Source organism: Armigeres subalbatus, chromosome 1 (genome assembly GCF_024139115.2).
Source record: "Armigeres subalbatus isolate Guangzhou_Male chromosome 1, GZ_Asu_2, whole genome shotgun sequence".
Taxonomy (NCBI): Eukaryota; Metazoa; Arthropoda; class Insecta; order Diptera; family Culicidae; genus Armigeres; species Armigeres subalbatus.
In genome coordinates, this window is record NC_085139.1 from 316,886,075 (window position 1) to 316,906,081 (window position 20,007).

At 37.6% G+C, this 20,007-nt stretch overlaps 1 protein-coding gene across 1 annotated transcript in view; it reads left to right on the top strand.

Moving 5' to 3' along the window:
- LOC134207973 (protein spitz-like) overlaps positions 1 to 19,517 on the top strand; it is an 84,359-nt gene extending 64,842 nt beyond the window's left edge. The window contains exons 3-4 of the mRNA XM_062684073.1: positions 15,637 to 16,244; positions 16,309 to 19,517. Coding sequence (XP_062540057.1) covers positions 15,637 to 16,244; positions 16,309 to 16,326 — 626 coding nt within the window. The 3' untranslated portion in view covers positions 16,327 to 19,517. The remainder of the gene's footprint in view (positions 1 to 15,636; positions 16,245 to 16,308) is intronic.
- Positions 19,518 to 20,007: the final 490 nt, after the last annotated feature.

The window sequence follows — 20,007 nt, forward strand, 5'->3', positions numbered from 1 at the left end:
TGAAGCTTTGTTTAAAAAATTTACTGGATAAATTATTTGCCCTAATAATTAATTGCCAAGACATTAATTTCTTTCTTCTGACCTAAAAATGGTTACCTGTTCCATGAACAGGTAGAACGTATGGACGAGTCGCCCCTGGAAACAATGAACATAAAAAATAAATGTGAAAAGAACATATTAATGATGATCTTGATGAATCCATAATAGTGCGCCAAATATTGCCAAATATTGTCTTCAGATATTCCTCCGGGAATTACTCTAGGCATTCCTCCGAAAATGTATCCATGGATTCCTCTGGAAAAATCTTCGGGAATCCCTTCGAAAATTTCTCCAGAAAATGTATTGTTTTTTTTTTCCTTGATGGATATATTTTAAAATTAAAATTTGATATAGCTCTGTCAAGTTGGCGCATTATAGACCGTTCCGATAATAATAAATAATACTTCAAGCTGCTCATTAGACATGTATAAGGTATCAGAACGTCGGGTCCAGGGGCACGTTCACCTCAATTTGAGAGATGTGCCATCGCCTTCAAGCCTTTTTCATCACACACCTGACGGAAAAGGAAGTGATGAAAATGGAAAGGAATGTGGATGGGAGAACAAAAGGAAAGTTTGGAAAAGTATCCTTGAATAGGGCAACAACACATAAGTACAAGAGCTTATAGCTCCTTACCACAACGGGTTATTAACAACAAAATACTCTGAAGGTTCAGGTTTCTGAAGTCAATTTCACTAAGTAAGTGCAGTGGCGTCGCGTAACCTCACTTTTTACCTGTGCACTGACCCAAAAAGTGAAAATTTTGATATTTGGACAGCCCAAATGGAAAAGAAAATTATCAGAGTCGTTTATACTAATCAAAATCTAGTTATTCTAGGCATTTCCGCACACCAATTCCTTAAATTTAAACTCAGTGCACAGGTAGATTGAGGTTAGGGAAACTCCACTGAGTAAGTGTTTACCAAATCTTTGGAAGCGCCATTGTGCATAGACTGGGCAGTTACAAATTAGATGATAAGAAGTTCCATAATCGGATTCACAACTATCACAGACAAATGATTCACATTCAACACGTTGAATATTTGCCATGTGATAGTTCATTCTGCAGTGACCTGTCAAGGCCTTGACTAAGACACTGCAATTCTGTTTAGACAGATTAGTTACTACCGGAGAAGGCTCCCGGATGTACAATTTTGTTTGATGACATGAATGCAGACTACTCCAATGCCATTTGTGCTGAGTGACAGTCCAAGAGTTGATCAAAAGCGTCACCCAACACTTGGATATTGGAATAGCTGGCTCAGGACCAATAAAGTCATGTGATGCTCCATTACGAGCTAACTCATCAGCCAATTCGTTTCCAGCTATGGAAAAATGGCCAAATATCCATGTAAGGTGTAAAGTATTAACTGAATTCAGTTCCTCAATTTGAGTTCGACATGCGATTACTAACTTCGACCTTGAGTTGGCCGAGGCGAGAGCTTTAATAGCTGCTTGGCTATCTGAACAGAAGTATATTACTTTGCCCATAATGCGTTGCTGCAGTGCAAATTGCACTCCACACATGATGGCAAATATTTCCGCTTGAAAGACAGTGCAGTGTGTACCCAGTGAGTGTGACTGTTCCAATCTCAGTTGGCAAGATGGCAAATATTTCCATATAATCACATGATTGCAAATATTTCCCCTTGAAAAACAGTGACAGTGGAATCTCAGTTCACGCGAATAAACGCCTGCACCTGCTCTACCTTCGAGGAGGGAGCCGTCAGTGTAACAAACAATGCTGTCCGACATACTTCTCTCCAAATAGCCAGATGTCTACTCCTCCCGCGAGGGAAATTGTGTTGAAAATGTCCTATAAGGAAAACTACTAACGTGTGTGAGATCACTTGGGGCAAGGAAAATTTTGTCCCAATTAACCATAAGCGGTAACAACGAAGTGTGTGTAGAACTGCGGTTTACAGGATTCTCTTCCATAAAACCGAGTACCCATAGTCGGTAAGTACAAGAAAATGTTTTTGTTTGAGATGTATGTGTAGTGGGCCACGTCGAAGAGAACTTCGAGAGCAGCCGTGGGAGTTGAAGAGAACGCACCAGTCATTGCCATTAGGCACATCCTTTGAAGATGGTCTAATTTAGACTGAATTGTCCTCACTTCCCCCTTTTGCCACCACACAAGACATCCATAAGCCAAAATTGGTCGTACAACTGTTATGTAAATCCATGTGATATATTTGGGTTTAAGACCCCAAGTTTTACCAAAGGTTCTTCGGCATTGGCCGAAAACCATACACGCCTTTTTGATTCTGAACTCAATGTTAGGAGTCCAGGAAAGCTTTGAATCCAAAATTAGACCCACATACCGTACCTGATCAGTTACATTGATTTGATAACCAAAAAGATGTAATAGACAAATACCATTACGGTTACGTTTTTCCGTAAAAAGAACAATAGATGTTTTATTCGGATTGACCGAAAGGCCATATTGGCGACACCAACTTTCAACTACCTGAAGGGCATTTTGCATCAGGTCGAATAAGATAGTAATGCTCAAACCCACTATCACTGTTAGATAGTCGTCGGCAAATCCATAGGTAGTAAAACCGTCATTATTGAGTAACCTCAATAGCGTATCTGCAACGAGATTCCACAAAAGTGGAGATAATACTTCCCCTTGGAGACATCCGCAGACACTTAGTTTCCTAATCGCTGCTTGACATAATGTCGAGTAGAGATGTCGGTTTTTAAGCATCTGGTGAATCCATTTGGTAATAATATCAGGTAGCCCATGACAACGTGCGGGTTCCAATATTGCATCGAAAGACACGTTGTCGAATTTTCCCCAATATCTAAGAAAGCACCAAGCACGATTGCTTTTGAGCGAATGCTTTCTCGATATCGTAAACAACCTTGTGTAGAAGGTTGGTTGCAGATTGGTAAGCACGTTGTAAGCACGAATGTGATGATCGATAATACGTTCTAAGCATTTCAGAAGAAATGAGGTCAGACTGATGGGTCTAAAACTCTTCGCTTCTTCATACGAAGCACGTCCTCCTTTTGGGGCAAACTATAGTGACATCCCGCCAGGATATGGGAACATACCCAGCAGCAAAACTGCATACTAGAAGTTTTTTCAAAACTTTTTTTTTATGCTCAAAACCTCTCTGAAGTAGAATGGGATAAATCCCATCCTCCCCTGAAGATTTCCAGGGACCAAAACTTTTTATTTATTTATTTATTTCTTCGTCTTGAATTATGAAAAACACCTCAGACTGCTTCTTATCTAATATTTTTTATTCTATGCTTAAAAGCTAGTTTAGACACATTGAAATCAAAAACAGCACTTCCACTATTAAACGACCGAAAACAATTTTCCAGAGGGTTGATAAAACCATATGACGTCCTGTGACGCTGAATCATAATAAGATCGCGTTCACGCAAATGCCGAGAAGGAGCGTAAAACGTAACGTTTTGCAATAACTGCACTCTTCTTCTTCTTCTTCTTATTGGCATTACATCCCCACACTGGGACAGAGCCGCCTCGCAGCTTAGTGTTCATTAAGCACTTCCACAGTTCTTAACTGCGAGGTTTCTAAGCCAGGTTACCATTTTGCATTCGTATATCATGAGGCTAGCACGATGATACTTTTATGCCCAGGGAATTCGAGAAAATTTTCAATCCGAAAATTGTCTAGACCAGCACCGGGAATCGAACCCAGTCACCCTCAGCATGGTCTTGCTTTGTAGCCGCGCATCTTACCGCACGGCTAAGGAGGGCCCCTAACTGCACGTCATTTTTAAAATATAAAAAACAAACACCCTTTGCAGATTAGTCCGACGAAGCGCAAGTGTCTCCAGGCTTATAAGTTTACAGCGGCTGGAATAGTCCGGGAGGTTGACAGGGTCATTCCAAGGAAGCCGATGGATGGCGTATCTGATGAAACATCGTTGAACCTTTTCAATCCTGATAGCTTGTGTCGCGTGGTATGGGGACCGCATACATACTGCAAACTCCAAGATACTTCGCACCGTTGAACAGTACAGTGCAAATCGCAGATCAATTCTACACGTTCTTACTGAGTGGAACCTATCGTATACGAACACCACATTCGGAGTTCGTCTATATCGGCTTGAAGCGCACAACAATCGAGATGCGATGAAATTACTTTATATAATATTTTATTAAATTACTTTATAATATTTTTAGGTCGTCAGCATACCGTAACTGGCCCGATTTTAGCCGAGGTCCTTTATAAACAGATTAAAGATCAAAGATTAAAGGTCCAAGTACACTTCCTTGCGGGATACCGGATGTATTCAATCTGACGAAGGCATTTCTTCCACTTAGGTATGAGTGCAGCCATTACGTTATCCAGTAGGGAAAACCCAGATATTTGAATTTCTGGATGGTGAGCTCGTGGGGAACTTTGTCGAAGCGAAGGCCTTCTTAGGCTGATGCCATACTGGGAGAGAAGAGAAGCGATTAGAAGAGTTGAGAGGGAAGCGAAGCGTCCGCGTGAAAGCTACCTCAATGAGCGATATATGGAAATCGCTTATACCTGTCATAGTGGAAGCGATGAGAAGAGGCGAGAAGCGGCAGCCAAAGAGGCGAAGCAGTTCATAGAGTGCTTTGCCGCGCGAGATCGCAAAGGATCACTTCTGTATGTTTGTTGATTTGAGCTTACCCTCGTTCGCAGTTGTGTAAAATGGCTGTGGGTGAAAAGTATTGCGGGAGAGAAAAGCAACATTGTTTATTTTGTTAATTTGGTTAATGAAAACATTAAAATATGTATGGTTTTAGCTACATGTACGGAGCAAATCTGATGTTTTTCATAGTAGCGGTACTCATTAAAATTGGGAATATTCTGGTGCAGTCCATACATTTAGAAACACTTTGAAACAAAAAACACGTATTTTGCTGTTACCACAGGCAAATGGATGTTGAACTTGTTATTTTAATATCGTTCTCGTATTTAGGATTAGTTTCAAATGATAGGTTTTTCACGCATCTGTAATGCGTGTTTGAACCGAATGAAATTGTTGTGATCAATCGCTTTGATATTTGATTTTACACTGGAGTCGGTTTGTACGCGGGAGATACGTACCGTGTATCTTGAAAAGCTCTTCAACTTCAACGAAAATCGGTTTTGCGCAATTTTTGCTTATGTCCGCATATTAAAACTTCGGGAACAATCCGATAGATAAGGACATTGTTGTCCCAATTTTTGCCGGCCATTGGTGGGAAATGGTTTCCCTTTTTTCTGCGGATTTTTGGAATTTGCGTTTATTTACGCCGTTTTTCAAAAAGGTTGCCGAGACAAAACGATTTTTGTGGAAGTTGTTTTCATGATGTGCGAAGCTCCCGAGAAATCAACTTCAGTGTAGAGAAATGTTGTAAGAAGAACATCCATAAGAAGTGTGACGATTCATGCAAAATTTTCAGATGTTTCATACAAAAAGGGGGGGTGGGTCGTATTGGAAATTTCTCGTTACGTAATTAATGGATTTTCCTTAGGAGCAAACGTAAAATAAAAGATATTTTAGTTACTAGATAAAGATTGTCGCTGTCGTCGCTGTCCGGAACATCTTTTGCTGGCGAGGATAGGGGAGCTAAATGTCAAAGAAGGAAAATCCATACGATTTGACAGGTATGTACCACTCATGTTTCGGACAGCAGAACAAAGGGAACCGAAGCGACAATCTTTATCTAGTAACTAAAATATCTTTTCGTAAAATAGGAATAAAACATGGCCCAAAAAGTTTAACCATAGCTACGCCCTACGTCTGTTTGTATGTGGTGATAATCTATCGCTCACATATTAAAATCGATTTTCAATTGCGACATTCTATAAATCTCCTCAACACTCTTCTCTTTGTGCTAAATATGCTTGGAGAAGCAAAATATTCTTCATCTGAGGAAATCCATGTTTTTACACTTGTATTTGTTGCAAGATCTACACTCCGGAAAACGCTTTCAGTATGTCATAGCTCGCATTGATCGCCGCTTCACTTCACTTTGCTTATCACCAACCTCTTCGCTTCGCTTCTCTTCGCTCCCAGTATGTCATCAGCCTTAGAGAAGTCGAAATATACTCAATTAAGTTGAAAACCGGAATAGGGGACAAGCGAAGTTCTTGCAATCCATACGTTAAACCTAACTTCGCTAGTGGCGCGCTAGTCTAATTAGGGCCTTAGAGCAAAGGTTTAACGTATGGATTGCGAGAAAAATCAAACTTCGATAGTCCCTCATTCCCTCCTTCGATAGCTCTCCTCAGCCGTGCGGTGCGACGCGCGGCTACAAAGCAATACCATGCTGAGGGTGGCTGGGTTCGATTCCCGGTGCCGGTCTAGGCAATTTTCGGATTGGAAATTGTCTCGACTTCCCTGGGCATTAGGGTGTCCCAAAAAAAATCGATGTTCGAAAAATCATGGTGCTCAACCCTGAAATGAAAGATATACCTGTCTGGATAATTTTTGTAGAACAAACCGAATTTCTAAAAAATCGTTTAGAGGTCGCGCTAGATCGATTTTTGAAAAATGACCTTTTTTTAGGTAAAAAATCAAATATTGGGTCCTTCCACAATTTTTTTGAGGATCACCCATTCGTTTTATATTTTTTTATTTTTCTGTGGATCTTTGCCCATTGTCTCCATGAATTAGTTTTTGATATTATGTGTTTTTACAGTCTGCAGAACTTTTTAAATATCGAGAAAAGCACATTGTTTTGACTAATTTTCAAAGTTATTTCATTCTCACAAAAAACATAATTTTTTCTCATTCAGAAAAACTTACATACTACAAAGAGCTATTTATAAGGAGTATTTTCATAAAGAAAGATCCAAGAAATGTTGTTCTGGGGCTGAGATATAGCAGTTTTAGTAAATAGTCAAAAAGTGTACAAATTCGGTACTTTTTCTTTACATGTTATAATTTCATCAAGATTGCACCAATATTTTAATTTAAATTAAAAACAATTCAAAAGCAAATAAATGGGAATATTTTCTAGGTAACAAAGCTTTTCTTTCCGATGGAGTTGGTTACCTGAATTACAGGATTTGGTCGGAGTATATGGATGGAGCCAGTTATAAAATTATATCACACTCAACAGTTAATATGTAGCAATATACAAGTAATCAGGTTTACTATGATCTCTTTATTAGTTTTGATTCAATCATAGTATGCTTTTCACCGTTTACAAAAAACAAGGCAGGCTCAGCACGTATGTAAACATTCAGTTTGAACGTAAACATGTGTCGTCACTACTATCTTCGCACAAGCTGAATTGAGATGATGCTCTACGGTCTCAGCATGCTTACTTCTGTACTCTAACATGTGGCGATGAAATATGCGTCACTCTTGACGTGTCACTTTTCTTACGAGTCTACCTTGTTGTCTGCATACCGTGATGCTTTTGATATGTCATATGACAGTCAAACAATTTTTTTCGTCGTATCAGTTCGACAGCTTTTCCATGAGTTCACTTGAGATATTGCAAAAGTAAAAATGGAATAAACTTGAAGTAAAAACGAAAAAATGACACTTCAAGTGAAATATGTGCCACATGTTAGAGTACAAAATTAAGCATGCTGAGACCGTAGAGCATCGTCTCAGTTCAACTTGTGCGATAATAGTAGTGACGACACATGTTTACGTTCAAACTGAATGTTTACATACGTACTGAGCCTGCCTTGTTTTTTATATACCGTGAAAAGCATCCTATGATTGAATCAAAACTAATAAAGAGATCATAGTAAACCTAATTACTTGTATATTGCTACATATTAACTGTTGGGTGTGATATAATTTTATAACTGGCTCCATCCATATACTCCGACCAAATCCTGTAATTCAGGTAACGAACTCCATCGGAAAGAAAAGCTTTGTTACCTAGAAAATATTCCCATTTATTTGCTTTTGAATTGTTTTTAATTTAAATTAAAATATTGGTGCAATCTTGATGAAATTATAACATGTAAAGAAAAAGCCGAATTTGTACACTTTTTGACTATTTACTAAAACTGCTATATCTCAGCCCCAGAACAACATTTCTTGGATCTTTCTTTATGAAAATACTCCTTATAAATAGCTCTTTGTAGTATGTAAGTTTTTCTGAATGAGAAAAAAATATTTTTTGTGTGAGAATGAAATAACTTCGAAAATTAGTCAAAAAAATGTGCTTTTTTCGATATTTAAAAAGTTCTGCAGACTGTAAAAACACATAAAACCAAAAACTAATTCATGGAGACAATGGGCAAAGATCAACAGAAAAATAAAAAAATATAAAACAAATGGGTGATCTTCAAAAAATTGTGAAAGGACCCAATATTTGATTTTTACCTAAAAAGGTCATTTTCAAAAATCGATCTGGCGCGACCTCTAAACGATTTTTTAGAAATTCGGTTTGTTCTACAAAAATTATCCAGACAGGTACATCTTTCATTTCAGGGTTGAGCACCATGACTTTTCGACCATCGATTTTTTTTGGGACACCCTACTGGGCATAGAAGTATCATCGTGTTATAGCCTCATGATATACGAATGCAAAAATGGTAAACTGGCTTAGAAAACTTCGCAGTTAATAACTGTGGAAGGGCTTAATGAACACTAAGCTGCGAGGCGGCTCTGTCCCAGTGTGAGGATGTAATGCCAATAAGAAAGAAGAAAGAAAGTCCCTCATTCCGGTTTTCAACATGACCAGCGATATATTGCATCTACTTGATGTCGAGCCTCGATCTATTTCGAAATATAATTCACATACGACATTAGGTTCGATGTGGTCAATCGTTTCTTGTTGTTGAAAATCGAATAGCAGTGCACTGCAGTGGCTCGGATGTGGCGTACAATACGTTATGGACAAGCTCTTCAAAGACTTTTCCCAATCAGCATAAAATAAATATATGTACCTCGGTAGTTTTCGACTTCGTGTTTTTCACCTGATTTGAATATCGGAGTGATGACGGCCGTTTTCCATAGTTCAGGGAATGACCCCTCATACAGTGACTTATTGAAGATCACTGCCTATCCGTACCAGGTCCTTTTGAAATGTCTAATTTCTTCAATATTGCGAGGACATCGTTTTGCGAAACGGCTAAAGGTGGTAGGTTAACATCGAAAGGAAGTTTCTTAGAGTTTCGGGAACGCTCCAAATCGGCGAAAAGGTTTGCAGAATCATCCGGTGTATCAGCTGAACGTTGAACGTCAAGCGTACGAATGACATTTGGTTGCCTACGATTGCGTATGAACGACCAAAACGAGGATGGATTATTTTTAGCAGTTTCTTCCAGGCGAGCGACATAGTCACGGGATGCGGCTTCTTGACGTTTGGTGTAGCTTGATTCTATTGAGCGGAGGCTGTTAGGTACCCATTGAATCGATTCAGTAGTAATGATTCTACGTGCTTGAGCTCATAGCTACATGAAGAGACATCAGGGAAGTGCGTATCAAATAAGTGCTCTAACGATTCTTCATCAGAAGAAGTGTAGTCGCCATTTGGCTTGCGAACTTGGAAATCCTTGGATCTCGCAAGGATTTTATTCAATCGACTGTCTTCAAATTGGTAATATTTGTACATAGAAAATTCCAGCCGGATTGCTCAGCAGATCGTAGAGCCTTCTTGTAAGCTTTCCGAGCCAACTTGAAAAAATCCGTCCCTGCTGAATGGCGCCTGTTCCAACTCCTTCTACACTGCTTCCTGAGCTAAGTCAAATCGGAAGCTTCTCCTATCCTGCTCGTTCTCTCAAGTCATCAAATGTAATAGAGCGGGATGGGTATAACTTTGAGCTACTTCAAGCTGCTCATTAGACAAGACTTTGGTCTATCAACTTTTATTATAAAAGTGTACGAAGGTTTTGACGTTCGAGAAGTGCCTGTGGATGGTGTGCAAAACCGTGTAAAGATTTCGAGCGAACACCCCAGTTCGTTCGAATCGGGCCGGGGACTAAGGCTGATGACATACTCACGCGTGTGTGTGCGAACGCGTCCAAGACCTTGCTGATATTCTGCTTTACGAGTGCTTGGACGCACTCCGCATCGCTCGACGCGTCAGTATGTCATCGCCCTAAGACAATGTGATCGACTTTCGTGGCTGCTGTTCAGCATTGCGCTAGAAGTTGTCATGCTGAGAACCGGGTACGATTTTCAACAGATTCAGTCAATTTGTTTGTTTCGCGGATGATATGGACATTGTCGGCCAAACATTGCAAAGGTAGCAGAATTGACCTTTCCCGTCAAAATTTTTTATTCGCTCAATCGATTCTTTGGCTAAATTAAGGTCAACTTTCCCAAGGAACCCATAGTTTTTAACGCCTCCAACCATTTTTAAAATTGAAAAAAAAACCGAAAAAGTACTGCACGTGTGAACCGGTCTGAAAAATTCAACCGATGTTCGTTCAAAATCGGGACAATCCTAAGAAAATACAGCCCTTTTTCGATTTTAAAAATAGTTAGAGGTTTCAAAACATATGGTTTCTTTGGAAAAGTAAGCCAAAGAATCGACTGAGACATTAAAACGAGATACAATTTTTGACGGGAAAGGTCAATTCTCGGGTACTTTTTCAAAACGACGTATGTCGCAAATTGTAAACAAACCCGTTTTCAACAGCATATGGCATCAAATTCAGCTAAAAATGTGTATATCTTCAAAGCTACATGAAAATGTGTTTTTAAAAATGTAAATCAATTTTTTGCAAAACGGTGTAACATCATTGTTGAAAATATTGCACATACACTACTTAGCAGAAAATGTACTTTAAAAAGTTTTTTCGAACAACTAAATAGTTTAAAACGTGCATCTGCTTGTAATTTTTCATCACTGATTTCAAAATTAAGCATGTCGCTTAAATATTCTGATTTTCGTTAAGAAAAACATTTTACGTTGTTTTTCTGCAGCAAATGTTGTTACGTCGTGTTGTAAGTGTTGCAATTTTTTGTCGCATGTGCGTGAAACGTTTCAACTTGACGCAACATTTCGACGTATCAACAATGCAGCGTACGGAGCAGCGTAACATTTCGACGAAAGTAGCATGACCTCGGTCATACTGACGTATCAAAACGACGTATGTGATTTATCTGTTGCAGAACGTTGTAACATATATTTTTATCAAAATAACTGAAATGTTCACACGCAGTGCAGATTTCAAGGTCAGTGACGATGAACCTTTTCATAATGTATCGTTGAGGTGTATTCAATTGCAATAAAATGATTAGTTTCTAAATAGGAATAAAAATGAAATCTGAAAACTTTCAAGCTCATTTTCTCAGCTTGATCAAAATGTTACATACGCCGATTTGAAAAAGTTCCCGAGAATTGTACACCCGCCTGGAACGTGAAATAACAAAAGTGGGACTGGTAGTAAATGCATCGAAGACAAAGTACATGCTAGTACGCGACAGGTCCGCATTGGGAGCAGTGTTACGGGATACTTTCGAGGTGGTCTATGAATTATCGAGGAGAACCTGCTGGCAGACACTTATGACCATCTTTGGCGGCGATGGTGGATGGTGTTTGCTTCCAATCCGGCAGGAACAAGAAGGTGGGGTGCGCAGCAAGCTAGGTGGGCGGATCAGGTTCAAAACGATTTCGCGAGTGTGTGAAGCAACCGAGGGTGGAGAGATGTGGCGTCAAATTATTGATTCAGTGTTATCTGTTTAGGACAGAGATTGAATCCAAAAGAGAATGAGAAAGTCTCTCACTTATCATCTCTGTATACATTTACTCTCTCATTTGACTCTTGAGAAACTCATTTATCCTTGTTCGTTATCTAATGAGAGCGATTTCTGCAAAACCTGGAGCCAATATCAGAAATCAGAAAGTGTTCAATATTTGAAAAATGAAAAATGAAATTCTTCCCTAGCCAAGGTCACGGGGGTTGACGGTACTGAAGATAATATTCATCTGTGTATCATATCACATTTGGAGCACTTCAGTGCGCCTCTAACGATTCACAGTGGATCGGCTGCTTTGCAGACTGAGCCCCTGATCGTATGTCCCGGCATACTTATCAGGTATAGCTCTTTACATGGAGGATACGCTAGGGCTCATTAGCACTCCTCAAGGGGTCGGGAAATTAATCAATTTCTCGTCAACTGGAAGTAGAGAAGCCAACACGTGGCCATAGGTAGGATAGGATAGGTTGTAATATAGATTGAAATTGAGAAGTCTACTTTGTATTTTAGAGACATTCAATTTTCAAAATGTTTTCAATTGGGAGTGGAGAACTATTTAGAATTTCCAGGATTCACATCAGGTTGAAAAATTCAAAATAGTAATGTCATAGCAAACCAGAAATCAGCCAAGAAAAAACGTAGGATTAAAAAAAAATAGATTGATCACAAAATGAAATAATAATATTGAACATTTTAGATTCAGTAATTAAACAGAATTTTATTTTTATTTTTGCTTCAGAAATGGTTTAGAGCAGCCAAGGTAGAAGTTTACTGTACTATTGGATAGAAAAATATTAAATTGAAAATCTGAGATAGAAGAGAGACAGAAGAAAAAAGGAGAGATTGATAAAAAGAGAAAGCAAATATTGATAGATAGAGGAAGGGCATAGGATTTATGAGGCACTAATTAAAAATTATTTTATAGTTTTATACATACTGTATCTAACAATGACTGAAACACTAAAAAGACAAAGATCCTGTCATAAGACGAGTTTGAACAATCCCATTGAATTCCACCACTTAATTGTATCCTGACAGATACGTATTTCGACCTCAACAGTAAGGCCGTCTTCAGTGTCTTGTACTTGACTCGACTTAAGTCGAGTCAAGTACAAGACACTGAAGACGGCCTTACTGTTGAGGTCGAAATACGTATCTGTCAGGATACAATTAAGTGGTGGAATTCAATGGGATTGTTCAAACTCGTCTTATGACAGGTGAAAACATTCCACTAAAAAGCTCAAAATAATTTTCTTATCAAGACAAAGATATAAAAGACCTTTATGTTGAAACATAACAGACAGACAACCGACAACAACACAATGACAATAACAGGGCCCTGTAGCATAATCAGACTATTAATATTAGCTACAAGTTACAAGTTACAAGTCAAAAAATTACAAGTGCTTGTAATTTGTGTTGCATAAAAGTGATTCGCCAACTAATAATATTAGTACTTGTATTATTAGTAAGGTTGAAATGACAAGTCTGTCAGGTTCATTTACCTGTCAAAATTCATCCGACAGTTCACTGTCAATGCGGAGATAAATGATTTGTTTATGTTTTTCTGCAAGTTTGTGCATGGAATACTGCGATAGGTATACACGGAACACGAATTTATTATCCTTCTCTCTTTAATTTATTGATTCAATCCGGTTTTGTGGTATTGGCATTTTTTACAAAGAAAAAGTAATGCACACTGGAGTGATTTTTTATGTGGTTTTTATATGCGGATTTTGAGATTGACATGGGTTTTAATTATTGCGATTTGTACTTGCGGGTTTCAATTTACGTGTTTTGCGGAACTTTTGCGGGTTTGGCTTGACTTCAACTTTAGGTAAACTAAAGTTACTAAACTTTGCTTTGGGTAATATGTTTTTACGTGGATTAATGTAAACTACGTGGTGTTAGAAAAGTTATTTTACACAAAAATGGGTTATTGGGCCAAAGTACGATTTAAGTGAAACAGCCCATTTATTGAGTTAGCGCCCCACAATTTGAATACTTGATGTCAGCACGTAAAGTATTTCTACTTTCTCCAGAGTTATTTGAAAAAAAAAAATCATAATTCTCAGTTTTGTATTGGAACGTAGTCCATAGTATTTCACTGTTTGGTAATTTAAAGCACTTTGAATAATAATTTCTTTCTTTGTTAAGTCGTTAAAAACAATAAAACGATGTATATTTACTTTGCACAGTTGAAATAATAAAATAAAAGCAAGGATGTTATCGATCATTTAGTAATTCGCGTTCGATCATTTAGTAGTTTGTCAATAGGTCATTCCAAAAGCTGAATTTCGAAATGTATTGTATGGTGGACTTCTAGTGCGAAGGTTTTTCTACAACTCGACCTAATGGTTCGGTGGTAGAATTCAACTAACAACGGAGTTATAGCGCTAGTTGCAGTAGCTTAAACTAAATGATTGGTATTTTGTAATCATTTAGTCTAAGTTACTGAAACTAGAGCTATAACTCCGTTACTAGTGGTATTTAAACAACGAACCATTAGGCAGAGTTGTAGAAAAACTTTCGCACTAGAAGTCCACCATACAACACATTTCGAAATTCAGCTTTTGGAATGATCTATTGACAAACTACTAAATGATCGAACGCGAATTACTAAATGATCGATACCATCCTTGAATAAAAGCCACTTGTAAATTAAATTACAGCGCCATTCATACTTGTAAAAGAAACTACAAGCCAACGCAAATAATTTGTGCTTGTATTTTCTTTATGCAACAGTTACTTATAAATTCTGCTAATATTATTAGGGCGCTTTACTTGTAATATTAGACTTGTAAATTGATACTTGTAGATTCATTATGCAACAGAAAAATACAAGTTACAAGCTACTCTACTAATATTATTAGTAAAATTTCGATTATGCTACAGGCCCCAGATCTAAAATATAGAAGACAAGTAGTGTTTTACATTAATTATACAACTCACAATAATAGAAATGACTATCCAACGAGTAGTACATATTTTTAATGATGTTATTCATATAAATCAATGCTTCATAATCGTAAAATTCATTCATTTAGCTAGGAAATAGACGCAATGAAGCATTAACATACCATTGATAACTGAATCTTGGGCCAGACTTTAAAGACTTGAATTTTGAAGGACGGAATAGAACATGACCATTTGACTACTGAAATTTATAATATCAGACAGTACTGTAAAGGATATGACGCCATAATCTTGATCAACCGCCAAAATAATGGAAGCTCTCAGATTAATATGTCGATTTATTGCAATAGTACTTAAATTAATTTATTGTATATTTACGATATCATTTAAATTATTCCATGTTGAAACAAAGTCCACTAGTATGATCCCATCACATTACATCAAAGTGTTATGGCTCGGCTGCGGTGGTGGGCGCGGTGACGCGTTTTGACAGAGAATACAGAATGTCAAGATGCGCCGTTGCGTTAATCGCTGTAGAACGGCCTTTACTTGGAGATGGCATCAGTACCACCCGTTGTCAACATAGACTACTATTCGGTATTGAATGTCGGCTCCAAGAGCACATTAAATCTACTTTACATGTTAATTATTCGGAAAACATTCATGCGCGTGATGAGCTTTCATTATTATTATTATTATTTGTTTTTAAACTGACAGACTGCGGGAAGGGAAATGTATCGGTATGATCACAATACGAACCCAGACCGCAGTGACCTAGTGAGCAACATAGCTTGAGTCGTCTGCTAGTATTGTGTATCACATGGAGAGCCCAGTCGAGATACCAGTCTATTAAGACTACAACTGGTCAACTCTCGAAAAAAAAAAAAAGTATTTGAAAAATGAAATTCTTGAATCGTCTTAACGTATAGTCAAAAACGGGAGGAAAATTAGGCCATAAACAGGAAGGGAATGTATTTATTTTTGAAGAGAACATGATTTTATTAAAACCTTCCACACTTCAACTGATTCAATTTTAATTTTAATTCTCCATTCCAGACTGCTGTTCAAGCAGATCCATGCCAAAATCGCGTCCACGGCCCGTGTCGCACTTCCGTGGTGTCATCACGACCTCGTCGGCAAAGATTACGACCACCAATGGCAATGGCGATTCGACTACATTCACCCTGATAACAACCAAGACAACGTCGACCATCAGTGAAGCACAGTCGGAAACAACATCGACAGTGACGGACCCTCGGAGTGGTCCCGGTCCAGGCGGTGGCACCAACAGCCCCGGCGGTGGAACGAACACCAACGGCGGCAACAGCAAGGACCAGCTGATGCGAATGGGCAAGTGCTCATTGCTGTTCGAGGAGAACTACTGCCTCAACGGTGGTAAGTGCTACAACTTTACGATCGCGAACTCGACGATGCCAACGTGTGAATGTGCCGACGGATTCATGGGTGAACGGTGCGAGTCAAAGTACTTAGATGGGACTTACCTAAGCATGCGTAAGTCCAAGATTCACATCGAAACGGCCAGCATATACTATGGCGCTTTTTTGGCACTGATAGTGGTGCTAGTATTGCTATACTGCCTCCATTGTATGCAGTCATCGTCCTCAGCGGCAGGAAGCAAATTGCTAAAGAAGAGCAAAAAGGTGGTGAGTTAGCTATCTTTTCGCCTTCTCCTTAAGGGTGTTGTTGGTTACACTTTTCTTTGTTTAGATGATTCTTCCTCCCTAAGCAAATCCGCACGCCCTTCAATATTATGGAAAGTACACCGCGACAGGTCGTATTGTTCGTTGTTATGTTCATGTTGGTTAGGCTAGTAGAAGTAGGAAAGTTGATTCCGAAACCGACGGTAAATTACGGACAAATTTAGACAGTTTGCTTATCTATGTAGTCATTATGAGCCCCTCCAGGCGAGGGGCTAGATTATAAATAGTTCTGTTTGATGCAGAACACTCGAATACGACCACCCCCTATCCAGACATAGATTGATTCAATCTGAAAGCAGCTACAATCGTGTCATTCGAAGTGATATCGATATAGGCCAGTGTTTAGATTTTGTTGCATGCAGGCTCATTGCATGGGAATGATTATTGGGATGAAAAAGATACACATCGAATGTCGAATTGCGAAACTTTACAGATCAAGAATCTCCATACGGCTAAAGATAGATTGAGGATAGAATACTCGATAATTTCTCTATCAGAATTCAAATTCCGTTCCAAGTGTAAAAATAGTTGCTTAAGTGCAATAGCGTTTAAGAAAAAGTATCGTTTTTTATAAGGAATAATATTTAAGGTAGTTAAGAACAAAATCATCACGAATCAGACTATAGAACAGAGCAACAAATAATTGCCAATAACAGATCAAAACACCAAACCATTTTGAAATTTCATTTGCAAACCACAAACCTTCAACAAACTGCAATAGATAACGAACACATCCATTCCCGCCAAACTCACAGGACAAACCATAGGTTACTTACAATAGGAGAAATGTTTTCCATTCACCCAACTAATGAGCCAAAGAGTACGTTTTAGTACTTTTAGAATTGGTAAGTTGCCACTTATATTATGTCATAGTATTCCTTACATTATATAGAATAAAGAGATCATTGAACAACTCCAGGATGGACTATCACATATGCATCACACTCACCCGCGGACATGTTACATACTCGGTATAACAAAGATATACCAACATATTTATAAACAAACACGTTAGAAGTTAGTTGTGTAAACCAAGAGGTTCAGCGAAGGGTCATCACAACTAATGCCATGCTCAGACTATAAGGTGAATAACATATGTCATTCCCATTATCGACAAGATAAATGAATTCAAGTTTGCTGAAAAACATGTAACTTGCCAATAGTCTGATCATAGCATGAGAGTATCGGATCAGTATTAAATTATCAATTGAGAACAATGCATTCTCATAATCATCATTACATCCCATTCATCAATCACTACTATTGCGTTGACCAGTCGATTCGTCTTAATTTTCACTTTCTTAGCAACATATTTAAAAAGAATTTGATTTCATTTTGGTCTTCATTTTCAAAGTGTCCAACAATGGAACAAATTACAGGATATGGCGACTTGGAACTTTAATGCTAAAACGATTTTGGCCGTCTTGTTTCTGACACTTCGTATAACGAGTATTGTGGGAGAATATTAAATAGTTTGGATACATCACATTATACATATGGTCCCTCTAGATCTTACAGATGATTCAATTGAGTCCTATATTTATTCCTTTATTATAGTGCATTTTAAAATTATTCCGAATGGTATATTTTAACATCTCCTTGCCTTTTATCATATTTATTCCAAGATGTAAATTAGATACTATAAATAATCCCTCATTCTATGTTCTGTAACTATTCTGCACATCTTGATCGGTTTCTCCATACTGTTTAAATAAATTTTATTCCATAAATTTTCATGTCTTATTCTTGATTTCCAAACTATATGATTCCCAATGTCGAGTAGGAGAGTAAAATGCACTGTATTAAGGGAAGTTATAATAAATAAAGCATCTATTTAGCACGTACGCCGAATTGGGAAATTAATCATGACTTTTATTGTTACTCTATTTATCGTCTTAAAAGATTGTTATATCCTGTATTGACAAATTTTTTATCAAAACTGATTTTTTTCAAACTGAGAAAGTATAACGCGGATTTCTAAAGCGAATTTGGTTCCTATCAACTGATAAGTTGAGTTTATTTATCGAAAACATTGTATCACAATTTATCTTGAGAACTCAATCTCTTCCAGTCGCAATGGGAGAAATCTCTGAAAGCACATAACATTCCACCCCTAATGTATGTACATTTATGCTTAAAATTATTATATATTTGACAACAAAGTCTACTTTATATATTGTCGCTAATATTCTTATGCGAGTAGAATATTTTGTTATGAACATCGGTTCTGTTGATCTGCAACTATTACTAAATCACAGAACCATCGTTGTAAAATACAACTCATTCATACACCAGACACTCATATTTCACATGCATAAAACACACCCATTACTGCATATATTATCATAGCAGAAGATTGCACGCTTTAAGCCTTACTCAAATGTGAAAAAAACAAAATCAAAACAAGAAAATAACATGACGTTGCCTTTACTGAAATTATGATAAAATTAAATATACACTGTATTTATCTTACAACGATTCTTAATGTTAACGACAAAAATGGTGAACTATTAAAACAACAGATCCGCCCATTCATTTTTATTCCCTTTTTTTGTAAAATAAAATCTGTTCTTGTAAGTAAATCTGCTGGTCGAGTAACAAAGGGATGCAATTTACAGTTGATGTTTCAAACTTCAAAAATTTGTCTTGCCGACAGTAATGCAAAAGGCGAATATGTAAAACCGTAAATTAGTCATTTTTTTCACCTAGTATTTTTTGGCTACAGGTAAACAAATTACTAATGGGCTTCTATTTTCACATGTTTTAAAATTACCACGCAATCAAATTCACTTCAATTTATTTGTTTATATTGTTTATGGCAAAATGGGATAAAAAGAAACGGATCTAAAATGGAATATATTACACGAAAATTATAAGGAATACGATAAAGACTGATGTATATGTCTTAACTTATTTAAAGTGAACCGAGAGAGCGCAGTAAACTAAAACAACACTACACCTTATCTCATTATTTTCTTGAATCTCAGTGACATGAAAAATACAACGAAGATCTTTTTTAATGCAGCGATTTTTTGCGAAACTAGTATATAAAGAAAAGAAACTAAATTGACAATAACACAGTATAACACATAAGGTATAACAGTAAAATCAAGTAACAAATTTTGGCAAAGCAAATAAAAAATCGTAGAAGGTCAAGAGTCTACACAATTGATAATTATTATTTAAAAAAAAATATTAAAAATATATTAAAAATCATCCAACTTGGTTTGAATTTTGGAAATACGATTTGAGAAATCCATGGAAACTGGGGAGACGAGAGTGTGGCATCATCGGTTTTGCAGAGTGATCAGAAGTATTATCTCGAAGCAGTACGGACAATGGACATATTATTATCTTACTTGGCATCAGGGAACATCTGTTCACAGTATGGCGAACATAGATCGGCTGGCTTGGGAAATCATAGAATGACAAAGAAAATCCGGTCAATCCTGTGATATTTTCATAGGATTAAGACAAGATTAATATTGCACGTCAACAGGAGGAGAAAATTGAACAACGGTTCAACACACGCCGACTAGAACTAGATACTTGTGCCACAAGATATCCCAATAGATAGCCATAATACATGCCCTCATCACCCAGAATAGTCTAAGCGAACGATGCACCCAAAGAAAACAATGGACCACCGATGAAATCTGGAAGAACGCGAAAAAAGACAAAGTTGCAGAGGTGCCAGATTATCAGG